A 19,872-nucleotide genomic window follows, 5' to 3' on the forward strand; every position below is an offset into this window, starting at 1 on the left:
CCTTTACACCACACACAGAGATGTGTTCAAACCTCTAGACCACCTTTACACCACACACAGAGATGTGTTCAAAACTCTAGAGCACCTTTACTCCACACACAGAGACGTGTACAAAGCTCTAGACCACCTTTACACCACACACAGAGACGTGTTCAAACCTCTAGACCACCTTTACACCACACACAGAGATGTGTTCAAAGCTCTAGACCACCTTTACACCACACACAGAGACCCATACAAACCTCTAGACCACCTTTACACCACACACAGAGACGTGTACAAAGCTTTCCCTTGCCATCCATTTGGCAAATCTGACCATTATTATATCCTCCTGATTCCTGCTTAGAAGCAAAAACTAAAGCAGGAAGCACCAGTGACTCGGTCAGATGAAGCAGATGCTAAGCTACAGGACTCTTTTGCTAGCACAGACTGGAATATGGTCCGGGATTCTTCTGATGCTATTGAGGAGTATACCTCATCAGTCACTGGCTTCATCGATAAGTGCATAGATAATGTCGTCCCCACAATGACAGTACGTACATACCGACCAGAAGCCATGAATTACAGGCAACATCCACACTGAGCTAAAGGGTAGAGCTGCCGCTTTCAAGGAGTGGGACACTAACCCGGAAGCTTAAAAGAAATCCCGCTAAGCCCTCCGGCGAACCATCAAACAGGCAAAGTGTCAATACAGGACTAAGATTGAATCGTACTACACCTGCTCCAATGCTATTTGGGTGTGGCAGGGTTTGCAAACTATTACAGACTATAAAAAGAAGCACAGCCACGAGCTGCCCTGTGACATGAACCTACCAAATGAGCTAAATTACATCTATGCTCACCTCGAGGCAAGTAACACTGAAACATGCATGAGAGCACCAGCTGCTCCGAGCGACTGTGTTATCACGCTCTCCGTAGCCGATGTGAGTAAGACCTTTACAGGTCAACATTCACACGGCTGCAGGGCCAGACAGATTACCAGGACGTGTACTCCAAGCATGCGCTGACCAACTAGCAAGTTTCTTCACTGACATTTTTAACCTCTCCCTGACTGATATCTGTAATACCAACATGTTTCTAGACCCACTCCAATTTGCCTACTGCCCCAACAGATCCACAGATGATGATATATGTATTGCACTCAAGACTGCCCTTTCCCACCTGGACTAAAGGAACACCTACAGTGGGGCAAAAAAGTATTTAGTCAGCCAGCAATTGTGCAAGTTCTCCCACTTAAAAAGATGAGAGAGGCCTGTAATTTTCATCATAGGTCCACTTCAACTATGACAGACAAAATGAGAAAAGAAAATCCAGAAAATCACATTGTAGGATTTTTTTATGAATTTATTTGCAAATGATGGTGGAAAATAAGTATTTGGTCAATAACAAAAGACTCCAGCCACCCTAGTCATAGACTGTTCTCTGCTGCCACACGGCAAGCAGTACCAGAGCGCCAAGTCTAGGTCCAAGAGGCTTCTTAACAGCTTCTACCCCCAAGCCATAAGACTCATGAACAGCTAATCAAAGGGCTACCCAGACCTCTCTTTTACGCTGCTGATACTCTCTGTTTATAATCTATGCATAGTCACTTTAACTCTACCGACATGTACAGTACATATTACCTCGACTAACGGTGCCCCCGCACCGGTATAATGTATAATGTTTTGTTCAGTATAAACAGAAAGGTGTTAATCTGTCAATGTTTTTTTAAATAAAAATGTCCCTCTAAAAATACCTTATACAAGCGTGAATTACGAACTTTAGAGAAATTGAACGTTATGTTGCATGATACAAGTTTTGTCATTTTTGGAGGTTGCCAATGTCCCTTATGAATAACCTTGACCTTATTGACAGTGGAGTACTTATGTAAATATACTTAAAGTACTACTTAATTAAGAGTTGTTTTTAAGGTATATGCCCTTTCTTTTACTATTTATATTTATAAAATAGTCTAATTCACACACTTAACAAGAGAACGTCCCTGGTCATCTCTACTGCCTCTGATCTGGCGGACTCAAAAAACACATATACAAAATTAGGTAAATTAGGTCTGAGTGTTGGATTGTGCCCCTGGCTATCCATAAATAAATAAAAATAAGAATATTGTGCCATCTGGTTTGCTTAATATAAGGAATTTGAAATGATGTATACTTTTACATTTTAGCAATTCCATGTACTTTGATTCTGAAGTATATTTAAAAACAAATACTTTTAAACTTAAACTCAAGTAGAATTTTACTGGGGGATCCCATTTTACTTGAGTCATGTTCTTTACTTTTACTCCGTATAAAAATGTAGTACTTTTTCCAACACTGCTTATTGATTAGGTACCATTGATACTATAGCATTTAATCCTATGTGTGTGCTCTTCTTACCCTTGTCTTTCCTACCATCTCTCTTTCATTCTCTCTTTATCTCTCATTATTGATTTATTTCTCTCTTTCTTTCTCTCTTCATCTCCCCTCTTCTTTTGCTCTCCATACCTCTCTCTTCATCTCCCCTCTTCTTTTGCTCTCCATACCTCTCTCTCTCTTTCCATCTCTCTCCATCCATCTTTCCTTAGGGCATGAACTAATTCCAGGGCTCATATTTTCACCCGTCTATAATTAAATTATCAGCCTATATATTGTATCAGACACGAGATAGAGAATAAACATTACCATACAATTCATAACACAAGTTATATAACAAATGATTTGGGTGGGAGAGCTGAATGGGGGGACATTGGGACACCTGTTCCTTTGTGTGCTGAGGTGAACCCCCAGCTCATTTCCATAGCCCAGTACATGTATTGTCTGCAGAGCTGTGGTACACTATCGTCCGATGCCCACTGGTTGCACTTGTTGCATAGGTTGGTACACCACAGCTCTAAGGTGAAATGTCCCCTAGGTACAGGTCTAGGATCAGCTTCCCCTCCCCCAATCCTAACCTTAACCATTAGTGTGAAAAATGATAAACTGACTCAGGATCAGCATCTAGGGGCAACTTCACCCTCCACCACAGCCATTTACTGTGGCTCACACCTGTTTTGTATCCAACCCCCTGCAGGTAAAGTAGCTCTGTACCACAAGAGTTCACCTGCTCTACTGACCACCTCATTTGCCCCAAGGTTTATGGATCTCACTCATGGTCTTCTCTGTTGCGAGGAATATTGCTAGAAATATATATATATATATTTATTTATTTATTTTTACAATTCCTATGTTGAGTTTATTGTAGAATCAAGAAATCACTGACTCTTTGTGTCACTTCTAACGTATCAGAGATCTTTGTTGCAGGAGAACTGTGTTCAAACTTGAAAACAGTCTGGAGCTGTAAGATTTTCTGTGGATTCTCCAACAGCAAATTATGACATGACAATACATCAACACAAGTGTTTAACTATGCAAATTAGTCTGTATATATAAAATGTGTTCCAGCTGGTGAAGAGATGCCATCGCTATGGGAGTGAGGTAACAAAGCTTTGCTCTGAACAGTTCTTCAGCCAAACATTAGGATTGAAACAGTCAACAGCAGTTTGCAAAAACTTGCAGTTTGATGGCAGCCAAGGATTTTTCCAAAATGGAGGTAAATATCTTTCATTCTAATGCCTTTCGTTACATTGGGGGGGATGTACCTTACACATGTTTCGTGCCTGTCTGTTGTGCTTCAATTCATTACTGTAATTGCTCAAAACTTTTGTTAAGTGACATTTGAGGTAAATTAAGTTGTGAATTCATACTGTAATTCATGGTGTTATACACATTGTGTTAATTATCAAACATACACTAAACAATGGACCGTATCTCTAAAACACAGTTTGACCTTTGAACCTAACAGTGATTTTTTTTAAATGACTATTTCAGTCTCAACGATGGTGGGTCAGTTCCCACCAGGTTCTGTTCATCATCTGCTGCATCATGGTACAGGGTAGGTACAGCTTGGACACGGGGAAAAATGAGTCAAGTCAACTAATTTAAGTAAACTTAAAATATTATATTTGAGTAATAGTTTGTTTTCATTTATTCTTTAGTTTTATGTTCACTTGTTGATATTACTTGGGGTAGCTGATACCTTAACGATGAAGTTCATAACATAATGTACTTGTGGGTTTGCAGTCAATTCATTTCACTATCATATGAAAAAGTACCAAGGTCTTCATCATTCAAACAAGATTCTAATAATGATATCTACAATACGCAAGAACCCCAAAATTAAAGACTTTTCACTGAAGATGATCAGATATTTGACATAATTTACCAGATTCTCGTATCCAGGGCAACATACAGTAGTGAGTGAATACATTTTCATCCTGGTCCCCCGTGGGAATTGAACCCACAACTCTGGCATTGCAGCATCATGTTCTACTGACTGAGGAACACACGACCATAACAAAACCACAATATAAAGCAGCATGGTTCCCATTGTTTCCCCAGCGCCATGCCTGAGATGTAAGATAGTGGTGAACTGCACCAACCCCAACACCATATCCCTTCTGGCCGCCCTGGAGAACGTCATGAAGTTGTACTCCATACGACCTGTCATGAACCTCTCAACCCCCACCAACATCAGCATGTACTTCACTCTCTACGGCATCCTGGGTGTGGTAAGGAGTAGTAGGACAGCATGGTATCCCTTTCAACTAGTTCACCTGAGGAGACATACCATTAAATCCATCAATGTACAGTGGGGAGAACAAGTATTTGATACACTGCCAATTTTGCAGGTTTTCCTACTTACAAAGCATGTAGAGGTCTGTCATTTTTATCATAGGTACACTTCAACTGTGAGAGATGGAATCTAAAACAAAATTTTAAGTAATTAATTTGCATTTTATTGCATGACATAAGTATTTGATCGCCTACCAACCAGTTATGAATTCTGGCTCTCACAGACCTGTTAGTTTTTCTATAAGAAGCCCTCCTGTTCTCCACTCATTACCTGTATTAACTGCACCTGTTTGAACTCGTTACCTGTATAAAATACACCTGTCCACACACTCAATCAAACAAACTCCAACCTCTCCACAATGGCCAAGACCAGAAAGCTGTGTAAGGACATCAGGGTAAAATTGTAGACCTGCACAAGGCTGGGATGGGCTACAGGACAATAGGCTTGGTGAGAAGGCAACAACTGTTGGGACAATTATTAGAAAATGGAAGAAGGTCAAGATGACGGTCAATCACCCTCGGTCTGGGGCTCCATGCAAGATCTCACCTCGTGTGGCATCAATGATCATGAGAAAGGTGAGGGATCAGCCCAGAACTACACGGCAGGACCTGGTCAATGACCTGAAGAGAGCTGGGACCACAGTCTCAAAGAAAACCATTAGTAACACACTACGCCATCATGGATTAAAATCCTGCAGCGCACGCAAGGTCCCCCTGCTCAAGGCAGCGCCTGTCCAGGCCCGTCTGAAGTTTGCCAATGACCATCTGGATGATCCAGAGGAGGAATGGGAGAAGGTCATGTGGTCTGATGAGACAAAAATAGAGCTTTTTGGACTAAACTCCACTCGCCGTGTTTGGAGGAAGAATAAGGATGAGTACAACCCCAAGAACACCATCCCAACTGTGAAGCATGGAGGTGGAAACATCATTCTTTGGGGATGATTTTCTGCAAAGGGGACAGGAAGACTGCACCGTATTGAGGGGAGGATGGATGGGGCCATGTATCGTGAGATCTTGGCCAACAACCTCCTTCTCTCAGTAAGAGCATTGAAGATGGTTCGTGGCTGGGTCTTCCAGCATGACAACGACCTGAAACACACAGCCAGGGAAACTAAGGAGTGGCTCTGTAAGAAGCATCTTAAGGTAGTGGAGTGGCCTAGCCAGTCTCCAGACCTGAACCCAATAGAAAATCTTTGGAGGGAGCTGAAAGTCTGTATTGCCCAGCGACAGCCCCGAAACCTGAAGGATCTGGATAAGGTCTGTATGGAGGAGTGGGCCAAAATCCCTGCTGCAGTGTGTGCAAACCTGGACAAGAACTACAAGAAACGTATGATCTCTGTAATTGCAAACAAAGGTTTCTGTACCAAATATTAAGTTCTGCTTTTCTGATATATCAAATACTTATGTCATGCAATAAAATACAATGTGATTTTCTGGATTCTTTTTTTTAGATTCATTCTCTCATAGTTGAAGTGTACCTATGATAAAAATTACAGACCTCTACATGCTTTGTAAGTAGGAAAACCTGCAAAATTGGCAGTGTATCAAATACTTGTTCTCCCCACTGTATTTGACATGTGCTATATAGTTCTGAATGTTCCTCCACATCCTGTTTTGTAGATCTATTGAAAATATGGCTTTATTGCCTTTACTTTGTATCCTACAACAAAAAGTCATTCATTATTTTTTTCAGGAAGAAAAAGCACAACTGTTGTACACCTACATTTGGCTGGTGAAGGTGAGCGTATTATTTTAGTATAAGTATATGTACACAGTGTATAGGAGTCATTTTTGTGCACTTTGGTTTCTCTTTCTCCTACAGAACGTTACTTCACATTACTTCATATTTGTTAGGACACACAACATCCATTCACCAATATGTACTGAACAGCAATAGTGATATATAATTATGTTAAAATTAAAATAAAAAATGTATCTTTGAATGTTACACAATCCGAAATATCGTATTGTAATTTTGAATGCTGCTTGCAAACATATTGTATTGTTGCTAATGTGTTGTTTTAGGAATGGGAGAATGAATTTTTCAGCTGGGACCCAGTCCAATGCGGCTCTGCCAATATTTCTCTCCCCAGGGAAAGGTTCTGGTCACCAGATGTGGTAATCAATGAATTGTGAGTTAAACATCTCTATAGTCTATATAGATACGATATACTTATTTTTTTGAAGAAACATTGACTTTGGTCTTACTGATATTAGCCCATAGAAACACATTCAGTAACCGATTAATACATGGAAAAACACAGTAAAAAATATATATTTTTTGTTTTGTAAAGACCAGGGAATGTGAAAAGGTTTAGACCGATATTTAACCTATTTAAAACTGCTTCCATGCAGTGGTGGAAATGAACCCAAAAGTAAAGTACTACTCTCTGTAGTGACTTGCGGTAGGAGGCCCGAGCAGTTGCCATACCAGGAAGTGATGCAACCAAATCTTTTCAGTCTCCTGAGGAGGACAAGGGGGGGGGGGCATTGTCGTGCCCTCTTCACGACTGTCTTGGTGTGTTTGAACCATGATAGTTTGTTGATGATCAAGGACATCAAGGAACTTGAAACTCTCAACCCGCTCAAGTACAGCCCATCGATGTGAATGGGGGCGTGCTTAGTCCTCCTTTTCCTGTAGTCCATAATAATCTCCTTTGTCTTGATAACGTTAAGGGGGAGGTTGTTGTCCTGGCACCACATGGCCAGGTCTCTGACCTTCTCCGTAAAGACTGTCTCATGGTTGTCGGTGATCAGGCCTACCTACCACTCTGCTTCTATGTAAGAACCCAAAGAACTGCAATTTCTCAGATGCCATTCTGTTGAGGATCAGCGTGGCGGATGTGTTGTTACCTACCCTTACCACCTGGGGGCGGCCCGTCAGGAAGTCCAGGATCCAGTTGCAGAGGGAGGTGTTTAGTCCCAGGGACCTTAGCTTAGTGATGAGCTTTGAGGGCACAATGGTGTTGAATTCTGAGCTGTAGTCATTAATGGCATACTCACATAGGTGTTATTTTTGTCCAGGTGTGAAAGGGCAGTGTGGAGTGCAATAGAGATTGCATCATCGTCAGTGAAGACACTTGCCAGTTGGTCAGCGCATGCTCGGAGTACACGTCCTGGTAATCCGTCTGTTCTTACGACATTGTGAATGTTGACCTGTTTAAAGGTCTTACTCACATTAGCTACGGAGAGCGTGATCACACAGTTGTCCAGAACAGCTGATGCTCTCATGCATGTTTCAGTGTTACTTGCCTCAAAGCGAGCATAGAAGTAATTTAGCTTGTCTGGTAGGCTCGTGTCACAGGGCAGCTCGTGGCTGTGCTTCCCTTTGTAAGGGAATAGTTTGCAAGCCCCGCCACATCCGACGAGCGTCGGAGCCGGTGTAGTATGATTCAATCTTAGTCCTGTATTGACACTTTGCCTGTTTGATGGTTCGTCGGAGGGCGTAGCGGGATTTCTTATAAGCTTCCAGGTTAGAGTCCCGTTCCTTGAAAGCAGCAGCTCTACCCTTTAACTCAGTGCAGATGTTGTCTGTAATCCATGGCTTCTGGTTGGGGTATGCACGTACAGTCACTATGGGTACGACGTCATCAATGCACTTATTGATGAAGCCAGTGATTGATGTGGTGTACTCCTCAATGCCATCAGAAGAATCCCGGAACATATTCCAATCTGTGCTAGCAAAACAGTCCTGTAGTTTAGCATCTGCCTCATTTGACCACTTTTTTTCTGACCGAGTCACTGGTGCTTCCTACTTTAGTTTTGCTTGTAAGCAGGAGTAAGGAGGATATAATTATGGTCAGATGTGCCAAATGGATGGTGAGGGGAACCTTTGGACACGTCTCTGTGTGTGGAGTAAAGGTGGACTAGAGTTTTTTTCCCTCTGGTTGCACATTTAACATGCTGATAGAAATGAGGTAAAACAGATTTAAGTTTCCCTGCATTAAAGTCTCCGGCCACTATGAGCGCCACCTCTGGATGAGCCTTTTCCTGTTCGCTTCTAGCCGTACACAGCTCATTGAGTGCGGTTTTAGTGCCAGCATCAGTTTTTGGTGGTAAATAGACAGCTACGAAGAATATAGATGAAATCTCTCTTGGTAAATAGTGTGGTCTACAGCTTATCATGCGATACTCTACCTCAGGTGAGCAAAACCTCGAGACTTCCTTAGATTTCGTGCATGAGCTGTTGTTTACAAATATACAAAGACCGCCATCCCTTGTCTTACAAGCGGTGGCTGTTCTATCCTTCTGTAAAAGCAGGAAACCCACCATCTGTATGTTATTCATATCGTCGTTCAGCCACGACTCTGTGAAACATAAGATATTACCGTTTTTAACCTCTTGCTCCTACCCGACACGCAGGCGTCCCATCTAGACATCTGGAAATGCAAATGCGCTACGCTAAATGCTAATAGCACTCGTTAAAACTCAAACGTTCATTAAAATACACATGCAGGGTACTGAATTAAAGCTACACTTGTCGTGAATCCAGGCAACAAGTCAGATTTTTAAAATGGTTTTCGGCGAAAGCATGAGAAGCTATTATCTGATAGCATGTAACACCCCAAAAGACCCGCAGGGGACGTAAACAAAATAATTAGCATAGTCGGCGCTACACAAAACGCACAAATAAAATATAAAACATTCATTACCTTTGACCATCTTCTTTGTTGGCACTCCTAGATGTCCCATAAACATCACTATTGGGTCTTTTTTTCGATTAAATCGGTCCATATATAGCCTAGATATCGATCTATGAAGACTGTGTGATCAAGGAAAAAAATAGCGTTTTATAACGTAACGTCATTTTTTTAAATAAAAAAAGTCGACGATAAACTTTCACAAAACACTTCGAAATACTTTTGTAATGCAACTTTAGGTATTAGTAAACGTTAATAAGCGATCAAATTGATCACGAGGCGATGTATATTCTATAGCTGTACGTCTGGAAATAATGTCCGGGTAAATCTCAACCAAAATATCCGGTCAGAGACCGGAAGAAATGCGCTGCCTCGTGTCCGTTTGACCAAGAAACAAATCGTAGGCAAATGACAAGACTGTTTACATCGTGTGGAAGCTGTAGGTATTGCAACCTCGGCCCCATTTAATGTGGTTCACGTTTAACAATGGGTTCAAGTGGCGCATGGATATATTTTCCCATTTTCAGTGATCAGATTTTCCTGCACTTTTCGATGAAACGCACGTTCTGTTATAGTCACAGCCGTGATTTAACCAGTTTTATAAACGTCTGAGTGTTTTCTATCCACACATACTAATCATATGCATATACTATATTCCTGGCATGAGTAGCAGGGCGCTGAAATGTTGCGCGATTTTTAACAGAATGTTCGAAAAAGTAGGGGGTAGGAGTAACAGGTTTAATGTCCCATTGGTAGGATATACGTGCTCGTAGTTTGTCTATTTTATTATCCAATGATTTGACAATGGCTAACAGGACCGACAGTAAAGGCAGATTACCCTCTGGCCGTAAGATCCTTAGAAAGCCCCCTGATATCTCTGATATCTTCGTCTCGTTCTCCTGCGAATTAGTGGGATGAGTTCCTTGTCGGGTGTCTGGAGTAAATCCTACGTGTCTGACTCATTAAAGAAAAAATATTTTTCTACTACAAGGAGAGTAATCGCTGTCCAGATGTCTAGATGCTCTTTTCGGTCATAAGAGACAGAAACATTATGTACAAAATAAGTTACAAATAACGTGAAAAAACACACACAATACCACAATAGGTTAGGGGACCGTAAAACGGCAGCAATCTCCTCCTGCGACATCATCATGGGTAGAGATATGACTAAAGTAAAAGTGAAAGTCACCCTGTAAAATAATATGAGTACAAGTCTAAAGGTATTTGGTTTTAAATATCCTTAAGTATTTAAAGTAAATGTAATTGCTAAAATATACTTAAGTATTAAAAATTAAAAGTAAAATGAGTGAGTCCGCCAGATCAGAGGCAGTAGTGATGACCAGGGATGTTCTCTGTTTAGTGAGTCCGCCAGATCAGAGGCAATAGTGATGACCAGGGATGTTCTCTGTTTAGTGAGTCCGCCAGATCAGAGGCAGTAGTGATGACCAGGGATGTTCTCTGTTTAGTGAGTCCGCCAGATCAGAGGCAGTAGTGATGACCAGGGATGTTGTCTTGATAGGGGCATGAATTGGACCCTTTTCCTGTCCGGCGAAGCATTCAAAATGTAACGAGTACTTTTGGGTGTCTGGGAAACTGTACGTAAAAAGTCCATAATTTTCATTAGGAATGAAATGGAGTAAAAAAAAGTTGTCAAAGATATAAACAGTTAAGTACCCCCAAAAATATATATATAAAAAAAATATTAACTGGTAACGAGCTACCTTCAGAAGAGTCTTGTAAGGCTTGTAAGCGTCCTAGAGCCAAACAAGCGACCTGTTCGTGAGAGTCTCACCTTTTGATAGAGGTGTAGCCCAAACTGTTCGCACAGAAGACTCCACAGACGTCTTCGTGAGAAGAACAATTTTAGGGATGTATAACGTTCCGACAGACATCGCTAAAGCCCGGCCACCTTCCACCGCAAATGCAGAAGTCCGTCATTGGCCGATGTGGTGGATTGAGACTCAGCCCCTGCAAAAAAATATATCTATCTATGGTCTGACAAACACAACTGTAGCTCAGCAACCTTCCACCGCAGATGCGGAAGGCCGTCATTGGCCGATGTGGTGGATGGAGACGCAGCCCCTGCAAAAAAAAAGATATCTCGATCTTTAAACAGACAGATCTTGATAGGGATGTTTGTATTATGCTAATTAGAATTCTGCGGGAGAGCAGACATCTTAACAAACACTTGAATTCCAAAAAGCAGATAGGCCTACAATGTTAAAGCTGTTCTTACAGCTCCTCTGCTATGATTTAAAGTATTTTTCTTAATTCTAAATGGTTAATTGTTTCGATGTGGCAAGATAGGTTTACATCAGAATAGCAGCAGTACCTTGACAGATGTATTAGATAATGGCATCTAGGGGAGATTGGTGTAAATTGAGCCACCATTGTTTCTAGGGAATCAAACACAAAAGTAATAATTTTAACAAATATTTAGGAAAAGGTCATCATTTCATGGAGTCTGTGAAGTAAGAATCCACATGGGAAAAGTGGTAAGCAAATTAGGTTAAAAAATTATATTTATGACTGGGGAACAGGGTCCTGCCTATGTTAAGTGTTTCCAAAAAGTTTGGGTTTGTTATTTGTTAAGCCTGTGTTAAAAGTTGCTTAAAAGTATTAAAGGCAAAAAGCATTGTGATTGAATTGAATTGTGTTTGGGAAATGGTTTTAAACTGTCATTTTAATACTTCATTAGGTTGCCAGAAGAGGACTGGCCACCCCTCATAGCCTGGTTCCTCTCTAGGTTTATAACCCAGTACAGCCTGAAGAGGACTGGCCACCCCTCATAGCCTGGTTCCTCTCTAGGTTTATAGGACTGGCCACCCCTCCAGCCTGGTTCCTCACAGCCAGAAGAGGACTGGCCACCCCTCATAGCCTGGTTCCTCTCTACCCAGTACAGCCTGAAGAGGACTGGCCACCCCTCATAGCCTGGTTCCTCTCTACCCAGTACAGCCTGAAGAGGACTGGCCACCCCTCATAGCCTGGTTCCTCTCTACCCAGTACAGTGAAGAGGACTGGCCACCCCTCAGCCTGGCAGTACAGCCAGAAGAGGACTGGCCACCCCTCATAGCCTGGTTCCTCTCTACCCAGTACAGCCAGAAGAGGACTGGCCACCCCTCATAGCCTGGTTCCTCTCTACCCAGTACAGCCTGAAGAGGACTGGCCACCCCTCATAGCCTGGTTCCTCTCTACCCAGTACAGCCAGAAGAGGACTGGCCACCCCTCATAGCCTGGTTCCTCTCTACCCAGTACAGCCTGAAGAGGACTGGCCACCCCTCATAGCCTGGTTCCTCTCTACCCAGTACAGCCTGAAGAGGACTGGCCACCCCTCATAGCCTGGTTCCTCTCTACCCAGTACAGCCAGAAGGACTGGACTGGCCTGGTTCCTCTCCTCAGTACAGCCTGAAGAGGACTGGTCACCCCTCATAGCCTGGTTCCTCTACCCAGTACAGCCTGAAGAGGACTGGCCACCCCTCATAGCCTGGTTCCTCTCTACCCAGTACAGCCTGAAGAGGACTGGCCACCCCTCATAGCCTGGTTCCTCTCTACCCAGTACAGCCTGAAGAGGACTGGCCACCCCTCATAGCCTGGTTCCTCTCTACCCAGTACAGCCTGAAGAGGACTGGCCACCCCTCATAGCCTGGTTCCTCTCTACCCAGTACAGCCTGAAGAGGAGCCTGGCCTCTACCCCTCAGCCTAGCCTGGTTCCTCTCTACCCAGTACAGCCTGAAGAGGACTGGCCACCCCTCATAGCCTGGTTCCTCTCTACCCAGTACAGCCTGAAGAGGACTGGCCACCCCTCATAGCCTGGTTCCTCTCTACCCAGTACAGCCTGAAGAGGACTGGCCACCCCTCATAGCCTGGTTCCTCTACCCAGTACAGCCTGAAGAGGACTGGCCACCCCTCAGCCTGGCCCCAGTACAAGAGGACTGGCCACCCCTCATAGCCTGGTTCCTCTCTACCCAGTACAGCCTGAAGAGGACTGGCCACCCCTCATAGCCTGGTTCCTCTTCCTCAGCCTGAAGAGGACTGGCCACCCCTCATAGCCTGGTTCCTCTCCGGCAGTACAGCCTGAAGAGGACTGGCCACCCCTCATAGCCTGGTTCCTCTCTAACTCCAGTACAGCCAGAAGAGGACTGGTTCCTCCCCTCATAGCCTGGTTTCCTGGTTCCTCTCTACCCAGTACAGCCTGAAGAGGACTGGCCACCCCTCATAGCCTGGTTCCTCTCTACCCAGTACAGCCTGAAGAGGACTGGCCACCCCTCATAGCCTGGTTCCTCTCTACCCAGTACAGCCTGAAGAGGACTCCACCCCTCATAGCCTGGTTCCTCTCTACCCAGTACAGCCTGAAGAGGACTGGCCACCCCTCATAGCCTGGTTCCTCTCTACCCAGTACAGCCTGAAGAGGACTGGCCACCCCTCATAGCCTGGTTCCTCTCTACCCAGTACAGCCTGAAGAGGACTGGCCACCCCTCATAGCCTGGTTCCTCTCTACCCAGTACAGCCTGAAGAGGACTGGCCACCCCTCATAGCCTGGTTCCTCTCAGTTATAAGCCAGAAGAGGACTGGCCACCCCTCATAGCCTGGTTCCTCTCTACCCAGTACAGCCAGAAGAGGACTGGTCACCCCTCATAGCCTGGTTCCTCTCTGGTTTCCTCTCCAGTACAGCCTGAAGAGGACTGGCCACCCCTCATAGCCTGGTTCCTCTCTACCCAGTACAGCCTGAAGAGGACTGGCCACCCCTCATAGCCTGGTTCCTCTCTACCCAGTACAGCCTGAAGAGGACTGGCCACCCCTCATAGCCTGGTTCCTCTCTACCCAGTACAGCCTGAAGAGGACTGGCCACCCCTCACAGCCAGCCAGAAGAGGACTGGCCACCCCTCATAGCCTGGTTCCTCTCTACCCAGTACAGCCTGAAGAGGACTGGCCACCCCTCATAGCCTGGTTCCTCTCTACCCAGTCCACCGGCACAGCCTGAAGAGGACTGGCCACCCCTCATAGCCTGGTTCCTCTCAGTACAGCCTGAAGAGGTTAGCCTGGTTCCTCTCTACCCAGTACAGCCTGAAGAGGACTGGCCACCCCTCATAGCCTGGTTCCTCTCTCAGTACAGCCTAGGACTGGCCACCCCTCATAGCCTGGTTACAGCCTGAAGAGGACTGGCCACCCCTCATAGCCTGGTTCCTCTCTACCCAGTACAGCCTGAAGAGGACTGGCCACCCCTCATAGCCTGGTTCCTCTCTAACCCAGTACAGCCTGAAGAGGACTGGCCACCCCTCATAGCCTGGTTCCTCTCTACCCAGTACAGCCTGAAGAGGACTGGCCACCCCTCATAGCCTGGTTCCTCTCTACCCAGTACAGCCTGAAGAGGACTGGCCAGCCTGGTTCCCCTCATAGCCTGAAGAGGACTGGCCACCCCTTAGCCTGGTTCTCTACCCAGTACAGCCTGAAGAGGACTGGCCACCCCTCATAGCCTGGTTCCTCTCTACCCAGTACAGCCTGAAGAGGACTGGCCACCCCTCATAGCCTGGTTCCTCTCTACCCAGTACAGCCTGAAGAGGACTGGCCACCCCTCATAGCCTGGTTCCTCTCTACCCAGTACAGCCTGAAGAGGACTGGCCACCCCTCATAGCCTGGTTCCTCTCTACCCAGTACAGCCTGAAGAGGACTGGCCACCCCTCATAGCCTGGTTCCTCTCTACCCAGTACAGCCTGAAGAGGACTGGCCACCCCTCATAGCCTGGTTCCTCTCTACCCAGTACAGCCTGAAGAGGACTGGCCACCCTCCAGCCCCCTCATAGCCTGGTTCCTCTCTGGTTCCTCCAGTACAGCCTGAAGAGGACTGGCCACCCCTCATAGCCTGGTTCCTCCAGTACAGCCTGAAGAGGACTGGTCACCCCTCATAGCCTGGCTCTACCCAGTACAAGAAGAGGACTGGCCACCCCTCATAGCCTGGTTCCTCTCTACCCAGTACAGCCTGAAGAGGACTGGCCACCCCTCATAGCCTGGTTCCTCTCTACCCAGTACAGCCCAGGACTGGCCACCCCTCATAGCCTGGTTCCTCTCTACCCAGTACAGCCTGAAGAGGACTGGCCACCCCTCATAGCCTGGTTCCTCTCTAAGGACCCAGTACAGCCTGAAGAGGACTGGCCACCCCTCATAGCCTGGTTCCTCTCTACCCAGTACAGCCTGAAGAGGACTGGCCACCCCTCATAGCCTGGTTCCTCTCTACCCAGTACAGCCTGAAGAGGACTGGCCACCCCTCATAGCCTGGTTCCTCTCTACCCAGTACAGCCTGAAGAGGACTGGCCACCCCTCATAGCCTGGTTCCTCTCTACCCAGTACAGCCTGAAGAGGACTGGCCACCCCTCATAGCCTGGTTCCTCTCTACCCAGTACAGCCTGAAGAGGACTGGCCACCCCTCATAGCCTGGTTCCTCTCTACCCGGCACAGCCTGAAGAGGACTGGCCACCCCTCATAGCCTGGTTCAGCCTGAAGAGGACTAGCCTGGTTCCTCTCCACCCAGTACAGCCTGAAGAGGACTGGCCACCCCTCATAGCCTGGTTCCTCTCTACCCAGTACAGCCTGAAGAGGACTGGCCACCCCTCATAGCCTGGTTCCTCTCTACCCGGCACAGCCTGAAGAGGACTGGCCACCCCTCATAGCCTGGTTCCTCTCTACCCAGTACAGCCTGAAGAGGACTGGCCACCCCTCATAGCCTGGTTCCTACCCAGTACAGCCTGAAGAGGACTGGCCACCCCCAGTACAGCCTGAAGAGGACTGGCCACCCCTCATAGCCTGGTTCCTCTCTAATCCCAGTACAGCCTGAAGAGGACTGGCCACCCCTCATAGCCTGGTTCCTCTCTGAAGGTTTATAGGACTCCACCTCATAGCCTGGTTACAGCCTGAAGAGGACTGGCCACCCCTCATAGCCTGGTTCCTCTCAGTACAGCCTGAAGAGGACTGGCCACCCCTCATAGCCTGGTTCCACCCGGCACAGCCTGAAGAGGACTGGCCACCCTCATAGCCTGGTTCCTCTCTACCCAGTACAGCCTGAAGAGGACTGGCCACCCCTCATAGCCTGGTTCCTCTCTACCCGGCACAGCCTGAAGAGGACTGGCCACCCCTCATAGCCTGGTTCCTCTCTACCCAGTACAGCCTGAAGAGGACTGGCCACCCCTCATAGCCTGGTTCCTCTCTACCCAGTACAGCCAGAAGAGGACTGGCCACCCCTCATAGCCTGGTTCCTCTCTAGGTTTCTTCCTAGGTTCTGACCTTTCTAGGGAGTTTTTCCCAGCCACTGTGCTTCTACACCTGCATTGCTTGCTGTTTGGGGTTTTAGGCTTGGTTTCTGTACAGCACTTTGTGACAGCAGATGATGTAAGAAGGGCTTTATAAATACATTTGATTGATTGATTGATTGAATTCTGTCCCTTTTTATGGCACTAGTGACTGCTTCAGTCACAATGAAAAAATATAAAACATATGATTTATATCCTGCCCATGGTTTGAAATTGTCCCCCTATTTCACCCTGTCTCACAGTATGGATCAAAGCACAGCTCCCATCGTCCCTTATGTGTATATTAAACACACTGGTATAGTGCGAGACGCCAACCCTGTCAGAGTGGTTAGCTCCTGTTACCTGGAGATCTACACCTTCCCCTTTGACGTCCAGAACTGCACCTTCACCTTCAGATCCTACATCCACCACGGTAAGACGTCTTTAGGACTTCTTTGAACATAAGGATTCGATGCATCGATCCTTCTCTCCCAAAAAAACATCCTGACTCTCTCTTGTGATCTGAAATGATAGGTATGAAACAGGATGGTCCATTGGTTCAATTGAGTTTTTGATCAATTACACAGTGTCAACCAAGGGATCTGTTTGGTATTAGGCCCAAGTTTACCATCCCCTCAGTACAGATCATGTTCTGCTTCCATATAGGCTCAGCCCATTCATCCCAGTATGTCCCATTCCTTTATCTCCCCTGCAGTGTCGGACATAAGGTTTATTTTAGGGAAGAAGGTGGAGGACATCCTGAAACGCTCCATTAGCGTGTTGTCCACCGAAGGGGAGTGGGAGCTGATGGACATCAAATCCAGCAAGTTCAAGTTATCAACATTCAATCAGGGAGAAAGCAACCCCTATGATGAGCTTTGCTTCTATGTAAGAACCCAAAGAACTGCAATTTCTCAGACGCCATTCATTTGGCTCTACAACTACAGAGCGTTGAATTTTGTGCCAGAGAGTACTTCATATTTTATAAATAGGATGCTAACTCAGCGATATATGGCTTTGTCTTATCTGAAATGGGAATCTACTGCACGACACCAAATCACCCTTGAAGGTTTTCATTCCCCATTGTGTCTCTAAACTGTAGATTGTCCTGAGGCGCAGAGCAACCCTCTACGTGGTGAACCTCCTGATACCCAGCTGCTTTCTCATCACTGTGGATCTCTTCAGCTTCCTGCTGCCTCCCCAGAATGTGGACCGCTCCTCCTTCAAGATGAGCCTTATTTTTGGCTACTCCGTCTTCCTGCTCATCGTGAATGACCTGCTGCCCGTTACAGGAAGCACCATTCCACTGATAAGTGAGTATGAAAACATGTGTACTGGAAACACCATATTTTTCGTAAGTTATAAATGTAGATGTTTACTTTGTGTTATTGGATTAGCTGGTTAGGGTCAAGTATCATTTTGAAGTCCACTTCCTTTGTCCTCCTAAGAGTTGCTGAATATTTTCCTCTCTTCACCTCCTGCACATGCAGATGTGTTCTTCGCCATCTGCTTGGCTCTGATGGTGGCCAGCCTGCTGGAGACTATTCTCATCACCAACCTCCTGGTCGGCTCCAGTAACTTCCACCCAGTGCCTGGCTGGGTCCGAGTGCTCGTCCTGCGCTTCATGGGCACCCTCGTCTGGCTGCCTCAGAAATCCAGAGAGGACAAGATCATCCTCAATCCAGTTGCAAGAGGTACCCTGTCTGATCCTCCAGAGATTTACAATTACACAGACTTTCATTCAGTTAGCAGATCCTTGTCTTGTTCAACCCAATGCAATATAGTGAAAGTCTTCAATCACAAGCCTGAACAGTAACATAAATGCAGGAATCACTCTGATACATTTTTCCAGACACTTGACTAGGTCCGACCTTAGACAACCAATCATTTCTATCTTTAGGAGGTATATTCATAAGTTCGCATTTCTCCCTTCCTTCCCTCTTGTCTCTAAGAAACAGACGTGAAAGTCTGCCCTCTAGTGACGGTGGAGAGACAGGTTCAAACAGGAGAACCAGGTAAGATGTGGGCAGAGGCAGGCGATCCAGCCCTGGTGGAGCTGAGGAATCTGGGCATTGAGCTCCAGTCCATCCGCCTCCAGGTGGCCCAGCATGTGGACGGGAACCAGATCTCCCAGGATTGGATGCAGGTGGGCTACATCCTCGACCGGCTGCTGTTTGGCATCTACTGCATCTTCATCACCTTCAGCTTCATCGTAATCCTCAGCATCTGGAGTAATTCGTACAACCAGTGATGTACTGGTTAAAAAAAATAGGTGGGTCAATGTCATTCATTGTGAATAAAGTAACGATCCTTGTCATTTCTAATCATTTTTCTATGATAAGTGGCTAAATGGTTGTGTTAAAATACAGAATGTGAGGAAATAGTGCTTTACCCTCCACTACACCACTGCGTATAAGTTTCACATGTGGTCAACTGCTGTTTAGATTTAAAAACAATTACCTTAACATTACCATAACTTCAACGATCGCTTGTTTGATCTCCTGGCTGCATTGAGTAAGTGTGTTGACTTATATTACTATATTAGATTAAATGTATGTTTCTTTGTCAAATAAACATACTTTCACAAAAACCACTGTTTCATTACTAACAACAATTCATTGGGGTCATCTGAGACGTTTTCTGTATTGTAATGTTGATGGTGGATCAATGATGATGAAGATGAAGATCTGTCACGCAAGACACGGATCAATGACATGCAAAGTAGGGAATCATCCAATAACCACATCCTTGTTTGATTAGAGTGTCGACATACAGGAAGTTATTTTGGGGGATTTTATTAGGATCCCCATTAGTTACAAAAGCAGCAGCTACTCTTCCTGGGGTCCACACAAAAACAGAGACATCACATAATACAGAACATTAATAGACAAGAAATGCTCAAGGACAGAACTAAATGAATTTTAAAACGGCACACATAGCCTACATGTCAATACATACACAAAATATCTAGGTCAAGATAGAGGAGAGGCGTTGGTCCGTGAGGTGTTGCTTTATCAGTTCTGGAAAACCAGGTTTGCTGTTCATTAGAGTAATATGAGATGGAAGAGAGATCCATGCAATAACTGCTCTATGTAATACTGTACGCTCTCTTGATTTTGTTCTGGATTTGGGGACTGTGAAAGACCCCTGGTGGCATGTCTGGTGGGGTAAGTGTATGTGTTAGAAATGTATGTAAGTTGACTATGTAAACTAATTGGAATTTTCAACACATTATTGTTTCTTCTTAAAAGAAGAAGTGATGCAGTCTGTCTCTCCTCAACTATTAGCCAAGAGAGACTGGCAT

General features: G+C 45.5%; 1 protein-coding gene across 1 annotated transcript; it reads left to right on the forward strand.

Annotated features, from left to right (window-relative positions):
* The first annotated feature begins 3,447 nt into the window (after positions 1-3,447).
* Positions 3,448-19,087, forward strand: LOC115116881 (5-hydroxytryptamine receptor 3A-like). The gene is made up of 10 exons (XM_065009960.1): positions 3,448-3,567; positions 3,846-3,909; positions 4,416-4,585; positions 6,343-6,387; positions 6,675-6,781; positions 16,832-17,001; positions 17,284-17,456; positions 17,671-17,881; positions 18,059-18,262; positions 18,527-19,087. The coding sequence occupies exons 1-10, from the start codon at positions 3,538-3,540 to the stop codon at positions 18,817-18,819; spliced, it is 1,467 nt and encodes a 488-aa protein (XP_064866032.1). The 5' UTR covers positions 3,448-3,537; the 3' UTR covers positions 18,820-19,087.
* The last annotated feature ends 785 nt before the right edge of the window (positions 19,088-19,872 follow it).

Source organism: Oncorhynchus nerka, linkage group LG25 (assembly GCF_034236695.1).
Source record: "Oncorhynchus nerka isolate Pitt River linkage group LG25, Oner_Uvic_2.0, whole genome shotgun sequence".
Taxonomy (NCBI): domain Eukaryota; kingdom Metazoa; phylum Chordata; class Actinopteri; order Salmoniformes; family Salmonidae; genus Oncorhynchus; species Oncorhynchus nerka.

Bases quoted from the DNA above. Each gene is read 5' to 3' on its own strand.
- LOC115116881 (XM_065009960.1), top strand. From the start codon at position 3,538: ATGGCAGCCAAGGATTTTTCCAAAATGGAG. The intron at 3,568-3,845 runs GTAAATATCTTT...TGACTATTTCAG, and splicing joins AGGATTTTTCCAAAATGGAG to TCTCAACGATGGTGGGTCAG. The intron at 17,002-17,283 runs GTAAGACGTCTT...TCTCCCCTGCAG, and splicing joins CAGATCCTACATCCACCACG to TGTCGGACATAAGGTTTATT.